The sequence below is a fragment of the Panicum hallii genome, chromosome 7 (assembly GCF_002211085.1).
Source record: "Panicum hallii strain FIL2 chromosome 7, PHallii_v3.1, whole genome shotgun sequence".
Classification (NCBI taxonomy): Eukaryota; Viridiplantae; Streptophyta; class Magnoliopsida; order Poales; family Poaceae; genus Panicum; species Panicum hallii.
The window spans coordinates 28,485,608-28,500,055 of NC_038048.1; the positions used below are offsets into that span (position 1 = coordinate 28,485,608).

The 14,448-nt window shown below is 41.9% G+C and overlaps 1 protein-coding gene across 3 annotated transcripts; it reads right to left on the bottom strand.

The window, feature by feature from the left end:
- Positions 1-425: 425 nt before the first annotated feature.
- Positions 426-7,319, bottom strand: LOC112901234. Of its 3 annotated transcripts, none has more exons than XM_025970096.1 (12): positions 7,250-7,319; positions 2,919-3,314; positions 2,598-2,842; positions 2,313-2,513; positions 2,147-2,239; positions 1,958-2,056; positions 1,543-1,878; positions 1,300-1,455; positions 978-1,217; positions 859-907; positions 725-757; positions 426-539 (listed from the first exon to the last, which is right to left on the bottom strand). In XM_025970096.1, the coding sequence occupies exons 2-11, from the start codon at positions 3,304-3,306 to the stop codon at positions 750-752; spliced, it is 1,815 nt and encodes a 604-aa protein (XP_025825881.1). In that variant the 5' UTR covers positions 3,307-3,314; positions 7,250-7,319; the 3' UTR covers positions 426-539; positions 725-749. The 3 variants fall into 3 exon arrangements, with proteins under 3 accessions (XP_025825881.1, XP_025825882.1, XP_025825879.1); XM_025970097.1 differs by lacking the exon at positions 7,250-7,319 and adding an exon at positions 4,412-4,526; XM_025970094.1 differs by lacking the exon at positions 7,250-7,319 and adding an exon at positions 3,454-3,572.
- Positions 7,320-14,448: the final 7,129 nt, after the last annotated feature.

Here is a 14,448-nt window from a genome sequence, read left to right on the forward strand (position 1 = left end):
ACATGATATGTTGGTTAACCACATTTTCTACAGTAAGTAGAACCATCAGGGCACATGCACATATATATGTATATATCCACCACAATCACATTTTCTGCATTAAATAGTACCGGGGTACACCTTCCATCATCTTTTAAATCACAATTCCACCGTATACGCAATCACAACCCAAATAGACATTTCAACTTGCAAAAACTGAGCAATTTACACAGCACAAACATATCCATTAATATGCATGGTTCCATAGACAATTAACTCAGGATCCACCAGGTGGCATCAGCATAGATAGATGTCAAATACAGTACCAAAATACATGTCCAATATCAAACTGTTAGGTCATAAGTTCCAGCCTATTATATGGTGCCATATGCATATGACCCACTGGGAGAGAATATACAAGCTTCTCTCTAATAAAAAAAAATCTAACCACACAATCACACAAAATATATTCTTGTTGCACAAAAGGTCACTCCAAAGCTTGTAACATGCCTTACTGCCAAAAGATTACTACGTACTCCACCAGCTAGTTGCCTGTTCACCTATCATGATAAGAAAGAATAATGAGCACACAATGCAAGCAAGAGAACATTAATCTGTATATATTGTTGCACTAGTGATACAACAGCAAGAAACATGGACATCATTTATAGAAGTGTCAAATTTAGTCATTGGATTCATAATTTTAAATCCAGCTAATACTAATACCAATGCAAGAATGTATTACCTGTGATTGCATGGGCAATTAGTACTTAAGTACCTGTCAAAGAAATGAATTGAAAGTTAAGCAAAGTAAATAATATAAAACATATATAAGTGGAGATGTCAATATAGTTTGGACTGCTAAGGTTGCAATCGTACCAGGACCTGGACCTTTTGACAGCTTTGAAGACTTCATGTCCTCCTTGATCTGTAACAAGTAAAGTTGTTGAGCAAGACTAGAACTTTCTTAGAATTATATATGTAAGCTAAAATATTACTCTGTCATGTGGCCAAGCAATGGATCTCCCACGAGCATCTCCAACAGACTTTAAGGCTCCATAAGGGCGAGGTAGTATAGCTTCTCTCATGAAAACATGATTGACAACTACCTCACAGTATTGAACGCCAAGAGGAGTGCCCCCCACTATAGATGATGGGTTTGTTGTTTGCATAGTTCCCTTAGCCACAGGGAGATTATAGGGCCTCACAACATTATACAAGATCACATCTCTTCCACCCTAAAGCATTAAAAAGACAACACAATATATCAGGTATGTTATGGGCATAAGGTAAACAATAAATTGTAGATTTAGCAATTACCTCTTCATGATGTGGTTCCTCTGGAAAAAAAACAGAGTGCCTAGTCATGAGCAAGTTTTCATCATCACTCAAGTGCATGTTATCTATTTCATCCTCAGCACGTGATCCCATATCATCATGATGGTTCTCTAGTTGTTCCCCAATAGTAGGTCGATTCTGCATGTTGCAATAAAGATTGCAACTATGGACCAATTACTGCATTAAAAACAAAGGTATATATAATACAAAAGAATGACCAGTTACCACATGAGCGGAACTGTTTGATCCATTTGGAGTGCTAGAAGGATTTATTTGCTGCTGAAGTAACTTTTCTAGCAGCTGTTGCATATTGTCCAAACGGCTTTCTAAAGCTTCCACTTTCTTATCAGATTGTCGACGAGCTTCGATTTCCATTTGAAGCCTGGTTGATGTGCATTTTTTGGCCCCAGGCATCTCCAATTCAGCAGGTGTTGGTCCTAAGCCAACAACACGAACATATCCATTCTTCTCTGGCCCACAAACATGGAAATAGGCATCACCTTCCCCTATACTCTTCTCTACTAGTTCAGGATGATCTCTGACTGCATCTTTCAGTGCATTCTACAAAAAATAAAGATATTAGCATACAATTGTTGTTTCAGCTCCAAGTGAAATGCACTTACATATCTCCATGACTTACAATTGTTGTTTCGGCTCCCTTGTGAGGTACTCCATTTTTATGTGTGTGTGTTTTAATAAACAATTCATCTCTACGTGCTGGACGTCCTAGCTCTTCACACTGTATGACAAAACATACAATTCATTCAATTATCATATTGCAGCTAAGAAATCTGAATAACGGATACAAAATTACAAGAATAGTGCATACCATTTCAAACCCAACACGTGCATGGCTCTTGCTTCCAGATGTATGGTTTTGAGTCTTCTTTGACCGATTTGCTTTCCCTCTCATTGAACGAACCTATCATCAAGTGTCATTTATAGTACTCATGATTCATATATAATAACTCTAGAAGTAGAGAATTATAGCTTACAGCTCCATCTGGAGACATCCAATGATCAATTAACCACTTCCAATCCTCCTCATGCACTCTTTCGTCTCGCAATTCAAGCAGTTCTTCGTATTCCATATCATCATGAAAGACCTTCCTCAACTCTGCTTTGAACTCCCTCCATTTTGTAGCTGCTGTTTTCATAAACCAGTTGAAGGACCCATTGTCTATATCCCAATAGAGCTGCACAGAACATATAAGCATATAGGGTAATAACAAATCACAAGCTGAAAATGTTCATAAATCATTTTCATCCAATATCACTACCTGAGCATCTGTCCACAGCTTATATTTTTTTTGTGGGCAAACCTTCCTCCAATCATCATGTGCCATCGGAAAGCCCTTTGTTCTCACAAGTGCACCAATAAAGTTAGCAAATTCAGTGCTTGAAGGTCCACAAGGCTGGCCACAGTCATTTATCTCTAGTTTGAGTTTTGGTTTATTTTGTCTTGCAAATATGTCAGCCTTTGTAGTTGGCCCTCTAACTTTTTTCTTCTCTTGTTCTCTTAACTCTACATCAAAACAATGGACCTAATAAGACCAACAAAATACAACAATCTGTTTATATAGATCAGCTAACAAGCATACCTTCATTCCTTGGCTGTAGATGAGCACTTGCTCCACTACTCCCATTCTCTGGCTGTAGATCACCACTTGGGCCATTCCTTGCCTGTAGATGAGCACTAGGTGCACCACTCCCATTCCCTGGTTGTACATTAGCCCGTGCAGCACTCAATCTCGAGCTTGTTCGTAAGTTGTGCTGAATTGTAGCATTAGTTGTCGTCCTCTTTTCTTGATGCCTCACAGCTTCCACCTTTCTCTTTTTTCCTGTCATAAGTGATGAGGAAACTTCCTGTCCAAGCTCTTGAAGCTGCAAAGCTTTGAGCTTCATGTTATTGGCTAGGACATTTGCATTTCTTTGTGCTTCATATTCGCAAACTGGAACATCCTTTCTTTTTTCTCCTGCAGTCACCATCTTTCCTCCTGAAAATATATACTAATAATTCAGTAATTGAACAGTGTAGAGGTGTAAGTACTAAGTATAGGAGAAAAGAAAAGTACTAGAACATGTAGAATTTGTTAATGCACCACGAAATTGTTACAACACACAATTGTGACTTACTTCCTCTTTTTCTCAGCAACAATAGTCCCATCAATGTCTGTCCTGACATGAACCATATCTTGAAGAAAATTCTTTAGGTCATACACTTTTGTATGCAGATCAAGAATTGGGCTATGGAACTTATTTTGATGATTTGCTTGTTCACTATCGCTTGCTGTCATGTCATAAATTTCTCGTGGTTTTGACCGACCCACTGCACTCCATTCTCTATCAACATGATCTTGAACATAGTAAACTTGTGTGGCTTGCGATGCTAAAATAAAAGGCTCATCTAATAGTCTTTCTCCTCCATTATATAAGTGATTGAAATTAACAATTGTGACCCCAAATTGATCAGTTTTCACCCATTTATCTTGAATGCGGTTGTCAACCCAATCACATTTGAAGAGCACAATATTTCCCTTATTGCGATAGTTTAGCTCAATGATTTCTTTGATCCTACCATAATATGTCTTGTTATGCACTACCGGGTCCGTGTTTCCATTTTCAAAGCAAGAGGTTTGGGCAACTAGAGCTACTCCACTATTTTGATACGGTCTACCCTCATCACTAGAGTATGTATGGAAATCGAATCCATTTATAGTATAGCTATTGTACATTGTAGCAATCATGAATGGCTCATTGGCTAAAATTTGCATCTCTTCCGGTACTTCAATACCATTTTCAACTAATCCTTCCACCTGTGATATAGAACATTCTAATCAACTTAAATTTCAATCAGGTCTAACAAAAAGAATTGTAAAAACTAAAGTTAGGTCATGTAAGGACTTACATGCTTTCTAAACCACTCAGGAAACATTTCATGATGAAGATTATTTATTTTTCGCTGATTGTGATTGCCAATTGAGCGCAGGTAATCTTTATGCTTGCTGAAAATATTTTGTAAAATTAAAAGACCTATAAGTATATATATGCATAAGGGGGGGTCCAATCTATAAAAGAAGCTTGAGGATCTTACTTCAAATATGGTTCTATTTTGTCATAGTTGAACAACACGTATCTATGTGCTTGCAGCCATGTCTTATAGTCCAAAGATATAGTGCACCTGCCACTCAATCCTCGCCCAAGGCTTCTGAAGAAAGGATTAATATTGGACATTGCATTATCCAAATCCTCCCCATTTCTTACTTGCCTAGTAAATCTGGTCTCACAACCATGTAGAAATTGTGAGCAGAATGTAAGACTCTCATCAAATTTATAGGACTCACAGATTGATCCTTCTGGATGCCTTTTGGTGCGAACATACCCTTTTAACCTCATCAAAAACCTAAGAATGAAATTTTTTTCACTATATAAGCTTAGCAATAGTCTAAAAACTAAAAATATATACTACTAATGGAAATAATAGTATAGTACCTCTCTATTGCCCACATGCTACGGTACTGTACTGGACCACCAATTCTTACTTGAGAAGGAAGATGAACCATCAAGTGTACCATAGTGTCAAAAAATGCTGGTAGAAATATGGTTTCTAGAATACTTAGTGTCTCAGCTATTTCAGCCTCAAGTTTCTGCATATCGCTTACTCGAATAGTAGATGAGTATATTTGTTTGAAGAAATTGCTCACACGAATTAGTGCTGCAGTTACTCGTGTTGGTAATATCCTTCGTATAGCAAGTGGTAGTAATTGCTGCAACAAAACATGGTTGTCGTGGCTCTTTAGTCCAATCAATTTCATTTCTGAAACATGGACATTATTCTGAATATTTGACGCAACACCATCTGGTAACCTCACACTCTTCAATACTTGGCAAAATAACTTCTTCTCCTCTGGACTCATTGCATATTGTGCTGGAGGCATGTAGAACCTATCTTCAACATCAACAGGATGAAGATCTTCTCTAATGCCAAGATTTTTAATGTCCAAGCGAGCATTTAAACCATCCTTTGATTTTCCATCAATGTTCAGAAGTGTATTCACAATGTTATCACAAACATTTTTTTCAATGTGCATAACATCAAAATTATGTCGAAGTAATAGACTCTTCCAATATGGTAACTTGAACCAGATAGATCTTCGTTTCCAAGTAAGTGGTGCCTCATTTTTTCCTCTACGTTGTGGGTTTGTTGGCTTCTTTGTAGTTGGATCCTTTCCAAAAATTGTGTGCATGTTTTCTGTCATCTCAAAAATTTCCTCTCCACTAAGTGGGGTAGGTGCTGGCCTATGCTCCTCAGTACCATCAAATAGTTCTTTAGCAGACCTCAATATGTGATTTTCATCCAAGAACCTCCGATGGCACATGATGACATACTTGCCTCCCTTTTTTAGTTGGAGAGAACACTCATGTGAGTGGCATTCAGGACAAGATACTTTACCAGAGGTAACAACTCCATGCAAATAGCCTAGGCCAGGTAAATCTGTGATGCTACATAATATGGCAGCACGCAATTGGAAACACTCATCCTTGGAAGCATCATATGTCCTAATACCATCAACAAACATATCTACCATATCATTGACTAGTGGCTCAAGGTAAACATCCATATCAGCACCCGGTGCCTTATGACCAGGAATTACTAGAGATAGGATAAAATTTGTTTGCTTCATACACTTCCAAGGTGGCATATTGTATGGAATCAAAATAACAGGCCAAATGCTATATTTTGAATTGTAGGTCCTAAAAGGACTAAACCCATCACTAGCTACAGCAAGTCTAAGATTTCGACTATCAGAGGCAAACTCTGGATATGTAGAGTCAAAATCCTTCCAAAAAGGAGCATCTGCTGGATGCCTAAGCAAACCATCTTTGGTGCGTTCTTCATCATGCCACCTTACATCAGCCGCTGTTTTGGAAGACATAAAGTACCTTTGAAGCCTTTTCTTTATAGGAAAGTACCGAAGTACTTTCATAGGAACCCTATGCACACGTTTTCCATTAGGACTTCTCTTTTCTGATTTCCACCTTGATGTCTTGCACTTTGGACACACATTAGCCTTTTCATGTTCTTTCCAAAATAGTATGCAATCATTATCGCAAGCATGAATATTTGTGTAACCAAGACCAAGGCATTTTACCATATTTTTAGCTGCATTGAAATTTTTTGGAAGTGATGACCCTTCTGGCAAAACATCCTTAAGTAACTGTAGTAGCATGTCGAAACTTTTATCACTCCACCCCCCAAGAAATTTTATATGCAGCAATCTAATCATGAACCGAAGCTTCGAAAAGTTTCTACAGCCAGGGTACAGTTCTTTGCCAGCATCTTCTACCAATCTGTGGAAGGATTCCATATCCTTATCATGTTCTTCTTCATTACCTTCTAAGTCACCCATGTCATCTAAACCACCAGCTAAGTCTCTAAGTAAATCAGAAATGTCATCTTCTTCATTGGACTTCTGCACTTCTACTCTATCAGGTTGTTGGGTATTTGCAAAAAAGCTGGAGCTTGGTTCTCCATGATACAACCAGGTTATGTACCCCTCCGAAAACCCCTCACAAATCAAATGCTCACGTACTACATCGCTAGCTCTCCAACAGCTGTTTTTACATACCTTACAGGGGCACAATATTGTGTTTCCTTTAGCTGACTTGCTAAAAGCATACTCTAAAAAACTGTCAACACCTTTTATATATTCATCAGTTTGCCTTGGTAAATCCATCCAATTTTTATCCATGACGCTCTTGCTAGAAGCTGAGTAAAAATCTCAACTATATGAACAAATCCACCTAGATAGCAACTCCAAACCTCAGATATATCTCATTTTGCCACATTCAAACGTCTATAGCACATATATTACTTCTGAACGAAAATTCATCTCACACAATGAGAAAGTCTAGAAGAAAAGGAACATACCAATCACTGTTCAATAAAAATGAGAAAGTTGCTCCTTCAGTCCTTGGTCCAGTCCTCTCTGAATTTTGCCCCTGAAACCAAACGTAAATAAGACTATGATTAGATGAGAAAAGGTAAGAAAGAACTGATAGCACTCTCACTAAATCTTTGGTTTCACAGTACCCTTCACCAAAAAAAAGTATATCTTAAATCAATAGGATTCCAGCAAAATAATAAGTGGAAGGTTCTGGATATATAACAATTTAAAACTGCAGCCATATATATAACAATTTAAAACTGCAGACAATATAATGCAGCACACAATTTAATCTACCACATAATATATTAAAACTGGAGCAGTTAAAAGCATTAGACACAAAGTAAAAAAAATAGTGAAACACATCTAGCAGAGCAGCTCTGTTTAGAAGACACAAAGAAACACATCTAGCAGTGTGCATCATAAGCAGCCTGGTCACACATGTTCGATTAGTAGACCTTGAAATCCAACAGCTAGCGGAGCTAATTCCATAAGCAGCCTGGCAGGCAGCAGAGGTACTAATTCCATCTCATGCGCAAGAACAAATGAACCAAATCCAACAGCTAGCTAGCAGAACCAAATCCAATCAATTTCTATGGAAGAACAGAATCAAGACAGCTAGCTAGCAGCCTAGGGTTGAGGCTGCAGTGCCTGCCCGCGTGCAGAAGCTGCAGGAGGCTGCCGTGGGTGTCTTTGCGCCGAGATGAACGAGGGGGCAGGGGCAGTGGGGATTCACAGCTGCGGTGAGGGAGAAGGAGGTGGGGATTTGGGGATACGGTGAGGGAGAAGGAGGTGGGGATTCGGGGATTGAAAGTTTTGTTGTGTGCGCGGTACTTTTTTCCTTTTCCCGCGCAGCTGAAAAAATGGGCGCCAATGATGTTTTTCGCCAGCTTGGACACCCCTACGCCGACACATAAACAGTAGGTGATTCGGCCTACGCCAACAGTTGAGCTGTCAACATTTTTTCCCGACACATTATCTGTCGTCGTAGAAATGCCGACACATAAGGTGTTACTTAATACTTCCATTGCCGACAGATAATGTGAGGGTACAAGGTCTCACTATTACCCACAGATTATATGTTGCCAATAATAACCTTTTGCCCACACATCACTGTAGCCAATAGTGTACCATGGTGTAGTGAATGGGGCTCAATTCCAAGGAAGGCTTCACAAATGTGGATGAAAATTTAGATGTGGCAAATTGAGTTAGGGTTGAGGTGTTGCAGCTCAATCCCATAGTAATAAAGAAGGTCATGGAAGAACGAACAAGTGGGGAGGGCCAGACCCCGTTCAGAAAAAGAGCAAAAGGATACGATCTCGTCGACATTTTCCATCGGGAAAGGATCGCGAAGGGCAAGGCGCCAATTGATGAGATTTCTCTCTTGAAGCAGACCCCCCAGCACTAAATTTGCGAGATGGTAGCGAGAGCACTTACTAATTGACCACTCGCTGGTTGCCGCTTGCGCCTCTTTCAGTTCCTTCTAGTTGATTTTCTTCGGCGCCATTTCGGATCTGTTAAGCCATGAGTTGTTCGCGAAACGCTCGGGGGCTACGGTCGATGGCTCGAAGGATTTCGACTACGCAGGGCGGTAGAGGAGTGGCAGCAGGGTGAGATTTCGTTGAGGTTTTTGTTTTTTCTCTGGCGGCGGCGTGAGATCTGAAGGTACAGGAAGAACCCTAACTGACTGCGAGGTTAAATAACCAGCGGTCAAGCAGTGGTTTACTGTGCAAAAGGTGAAGCGTCGCACAAGGGGAATACTTGGAATACGAGTGGTTTTTTGGTGGATTTTTTGGGCAGTTATTTGATTAACCATTCTTTCAGGGTTAATTGTCCCGAAAAAAAAGGTTTTTAAATTTCGAGTTCAATTTCTGCCAATTACATCATCTTGGACTATATTTTCTCAACAGGGAACATTTTTGCCACGACTTTTGGGATCCTTTTTTCCAAAATTTGAGAGATTTGGATTCAAGGCTCGAGGGCTGTGAGACACGTGGCATCGACTACTTATTTTTCGAAAGTACTCGAAGGATAACAAGAAAAGACTCAAGACTAGTTTGACCCTCAGCTTGATTCTTCGATTCAACCTAAGGCTCGGGTGCTACTCCATATAGAGTGCGATTATTCATCACACCCCATACAAAAGAAAGAATTCGGGGCATGAGCACCTCATAGCTTCGATGTAGTCAGAAGAGTACTCGAAGAGAAATTTCAAGACGGAACTTCGAAAGAAGTCGAAGACTGCTTCAGAAGTACTTGAAGAGCCTGCAGTACTTAGCTATGAAGAGCTCGGGGGCTTGTCAGGCCAGGGGCCACGGGGCTGTGTACATCAAGGAGTCCATATTGGGCTAGAGGATAGGACGTATCCTGTACCTTGTTTATGTTGTATTCTACCCGCATGCGGAGTAGAACTAGTCGATACAGAAGAAAACTACTCGAGTTGTACTTGAGTACGATTCCTAAGCTAGTATCAGGTTAGGATTCATGTAACCCTGTCCCCCCAGATATATAAGGGCGGCAGGGACCCCCTCAAATCTAAGATCACCAGATCAACATTAAGGCAATACAAACCATCATACAGGACGTAGGGCATTACGCATATTGCGGCCTGAACCTGTCTAAATCTTGTATTGTCTACACCTTCGAGTTCCTGATCTCGGCGCATCCCAACCCAAAACCTACCACCTTAGGTATACCTCTCGGTGGGCAGCCGGATAAAACCCGACAATCACTTCTTCATCATTAGTTGCCAGTAAATTTCCGTACCCATGAGAGTTCAAAATTAATCTTGCATGTCGAGCCCAACTAATATAACTCTCCGGACCACACAACTTGAGTGGATTAGGCTCGATTGTGCATTTGAGAACATCCGAAGGTATTTTAAGTTGTTGCTGCTGCTCAAAGATTTTACTAAATATTTCACAAAGTTTCTCCATGCTAGAATCTGTTGCCTTCACTCCAATAGTATCTGTCATACTGCTTAACTAGTTGTATAGCAAGTAACAAGACAACAGTACCTCACAGGATGAACTCAAGTACTGTAGCAAAAGTAAGATTAACCAAATCAAGGCCCCCTCTCATCCAACAAACTTGCTGATGATGACGCCTCTTGATGTGGATGATGACTACGGCACCTCCACTCCTCCAGGCAAAGGTTGTAGAGCCTGATTCAAAGAATAGCAGCGGTACAGAACAGCCACCGAGGCTACCAAATCGTGGCTCACCAACATAAGAATCTCCCACAAAGTTGATGAAAATAGAGTGGAATCCACATGATTAACCTGCTCTGATATCATATTGTAAATTTAGTGGTGGATTTGAGACTTATTTTATGGAGAAGGTGGGAGAAGGAGGAAGATGAATAGTACGAAAACTGAAGGGATGATTCACTGGATCCTTCTCAGTACTGTGCCCTATCTCTTCACAGTTTTTACACTTTAGTCCCTAATTCCATCTATATTTACAACATACACCAACATATATATAATATCTGTGTGTTTGCAAACTTGTATACTATGAGGCAATAAACTTGTGCTCCTCAAGATCATGTGCAGCTTCCTGGTTGTGAAACTAAACACTTGAGAGTATGTATTTAATTGTTGATTGTGACTTTGAAGTGACCTTAATTCAAAACCTAAGTGCATTCCAGAACCATATATTTGTGTGGATGCGGTGTATACTAGAGCAAATGAGGCAAAAATGTAAGATTCAGCATCTAATAGTAAATAGAGAGATGAAAACCACCACATACTGACTCATGCAATCTGCTACTAGGAATCTACATGGCATCGATTTTAGGATTGTAACACTTGATGCAAACAGATGAAGAGAAGTAGACCAAACTCCACTTTCAGTTACAGATCCATCACATATTATACGATAAAATTCTGAACAGAGAGTCGTTTCTTCACAACTTGTGCTCCCCAAACCTATGCACAGGAGCAAGCAATTAACTACTAAGAACAAGAGACATTTTTAAAAGTTCCAAAAATCAAAATCAGGACTCAACGAACTACCAAACCAGAGAGTTCCGAAACCAGAATCTCCAAGGACTCCCTGAACTGTGAAATCAGGAGACACGGTATTATCACATCGGGGGAGGCGGCGGGCCAGGCGACTCTGGGCCGACGCGGAAGTCTGCAGAAAGCTGATGCAACACATCCGCGTCAGTGCGGAGGCCCACCACCTGATTGATCACCTGATGCATGTTGATGTCACCATTGTCCGCTCTGGTGGCGATGACACATGCGCGGGTCCCGAACACGTCGGCCGACTGCTGGATGGATCCGCCAGCCATCCTCGCCACCATCCTCTGCACCTTGAACCCCGCTCTCTTCATGTTCTGTATGGTCACGCTGTCCCACGCTCGCGGTAGAGGCGCATGATCGTGACGCTGGAGAGGACCTAGAGGTTGATGTCCAGGGTCATCGCATTGCGGAGGCGGCCGAGGCCGGGGCGGTCGACACACCAGCCGTAGTTCCGCTCCATCGGCACGAGAGCGGCGACCATCCTCTCGGCATCGCGAAGCGGGATCACCCCGTCGATCCTGATGACCCTGTGCATGTCGGGAGTCTGGACGAGAAGCTCGTCGACGAGTTAGGCTGGTGATCGGGTTCACCGCCATGGCCATAGCCTTACTCCTGTGGGAGGGGCGGGTCAGGCTCTGCTCACGCAGCTCCTCCCAGGGCTCGTCGGCGGCCGGGTGCTTCTGGTTAGGTGGGACGCTGGAGTGCCATGGCCTGACTATCCATTCCTTTTATTCAAACTATAGGCGCCTCACCCAGATCGTTTCGCCGTAGGAAATGGAGAAGCTTCCAAAGGAAGTAAGGCAAGCGGATGGGCCTCAGTTTAGCAGGCCCAGTACAAGAGCTCGGATGGCCATTCCAGAGGGGTTCAATGCATGGATTGGGCCGGTCCGCCACTGGATACGATCCGTTCGTTGAAATGCGGACTTTTTAAAAAAAAGTTTAAAAAAATAAAATTCGGAAAAGGGGTGCCGGTTGGGAACATTTTGAAAAATGCGGAAGCCGTGGGGCTGGGGACCTCCGGCACATCCAGCGGGCGGGAGGTTCGAAAGCTATTTCCAGGTCCCTCCCGAGGGCCTCTTCGTGAATAAGAAACTTTCTTATTCGCGAAGAGACCCCTGAGGCAGGCATCCCGCCCAGCCAGTGGGCGGGAGGCTTCCCGCCCGGCAGGCGGGAGGTGCCCCTGCTTATTTTTTTTGTTATTTTTTATTAGAATTTATGTTTCACAAACTATTTAAAATTCAAACTTTTTTCAAATACAAGATTTATTCGCCATACTCTTTTGTATACATTAAAAAATTTAGTTCAATTTACGAAGAAGATTACGGTATCTAAAACTCGTATGAAGATCGCTAAGCGATAACATTTTGCAATGCGGCAAATATTACAAATGGTCTACTAAAATTACAAATACACATCCAGGTCTGATACAAACTCAACGCGGCAAATATTACACATGAGCAAACAACGTTCAAATAAAATTACAACTAAACGATGCCTGATGACGTAGTAGCACTCGATCGGCGACGTCTCCCACTCCTTGATGCAACCGGAGGTCTTCCATATGTAGCATCACCTGTAGGGCCAGCTTCAGCAGAACTGGGGCCAGCATTATTGTTTGGACAACGTTTATACGTGTGTCCACTCTGATTACATGCATTGCAGCGCTGTATCCTCGGACGGTGCTCTGACTCATCCATATCATTACGAATACGCCATGTCTGACGGCGCCCTCTCTTAACTCGAGCTGATCTTGGGTCTGGAATATATAGCACAGGATTCGCTGTCTCAGTGAACGATCCAACCATACGGAATCCGTAGATCTCATACTGTCAGGTGCTGGCAATTGTCTCCTTTCTGAAGTAATGGGAAATATATATATCGACAGGATGTCGAATATCCACACAAGCAGCCATTACATGAGAACAAGGTATGTGCAGCAACTTTGGCCTCATGCATGAGCAACAACAAGTTCCATCAAATTTAAGAATGCACTCCTTTACAGGAGTTTGACGTCTCATGCCACGTCGTGCTCTGTCTTTGGGAGCTACCTCAAACTTGAGCTTCTGTGTACCACATTGCCGTACGTGGTGTAGCTGGGCGCTAGCTGCCTTCTTAGTCATATATTCTGTCATCATTTTTCCAAAATATCTATTAGGATCTTGCATGAATGCCTGATTTTTAGTGAACTGATCCCTAAAGTAATCGGTACACCTGCGGACGATGAATTCCACAATTGCAACCAGTGGAAGCCCACGAACACCTCGCAGCACCCAATTGTAAACCTCGTAAAGTTCGTGGTCATTATGCCGTACCTTGCACCATCGGTATCGTAAAGTAACGTCCACTTCTCCTTCGGTTCATTCTCAATTCATTCAGAAAAGGTATTCACCGCTGATCCAGACCTTCTGCGAGTACGTGCAGTATCTGTTGGCAAAGGACACAAAGCCTCTGCTTCATCCTGTGCAGTTCTGGTTTTGCTGCGTTCTCGCTTCTTTTCTTCCCGGTCAGTTCATCAAGTTTCTACCACTGCTTGTTAAATTTTTGCTGATTTGTTTCTTTGCATAGCCTCTTGAACATATCCATAAGGTGCTTGGTCATGAATTGCCTGAAAAAGTTTGCACCGATGTGTCTCATGCACCACCTACTGCAAACATCACGCTACTTGGGCGGCTCTCCGGTGTCCACACACCCCTCCTGCAAATCTAGTATTGGCCTCAGTATGCCGGCGTGACGATCATGAATCAGGCAGACATCTTCCCTATCCCGAACGACTGCAAGCTTAACCCGTTCCAGGAACCAGTACCAACTGTCTGTGTTCTCACTCTCAACAAAAGCAAAAGCAACAGGAAGCAATTGATTGTTTCCATCCACTCCAATAGCTGTCAGCATTGCAATCTATATTTTCCTGTGAGAAAGGTCCCATCGATGCACAAGAGAGGTCGGCAGTGTTGGAATGCATTAATGCATGGACCCAAGCTGAAAAAGACCCGCTGCAATATGTAGGGTGGACCTTCTCCTCTGTCTATCCTTTTTAGGTCATAATAGCTTCCAGGATTTCTCTGACATAGGACGGCCAGCAATTGAGGAATATTATCATATGCAGCCTCGAACGTACCAAACCTCATCTCCAACACCTTCTATTTTGCACTCCACGC

Bases quoted from the DNA above. Each gene is read 5' to 3' on its own strand.
- LOC112901234 (XM_025970094.1), bottom strand. From the start codon at position 3,502: ATGTCAGGACAGACATTGATGGGACTATTGTTGCTGAGAAAAAGAGGA. The intron at 3,315-3,453 runs GTAAGTCACAAT...ATATATTTTCAG, and splicing joins GTTGCTGAGAAAAAGAGGAA to GAGGAAAGATGGTGACTGCA. The intron at 2,514-2,597 runs GTAGTGATATTG...TGTTCTGTGCAG, and splicing joins AGCTGTGGACAGATGCTCAG to CTCTATTGGGATATAGACAA.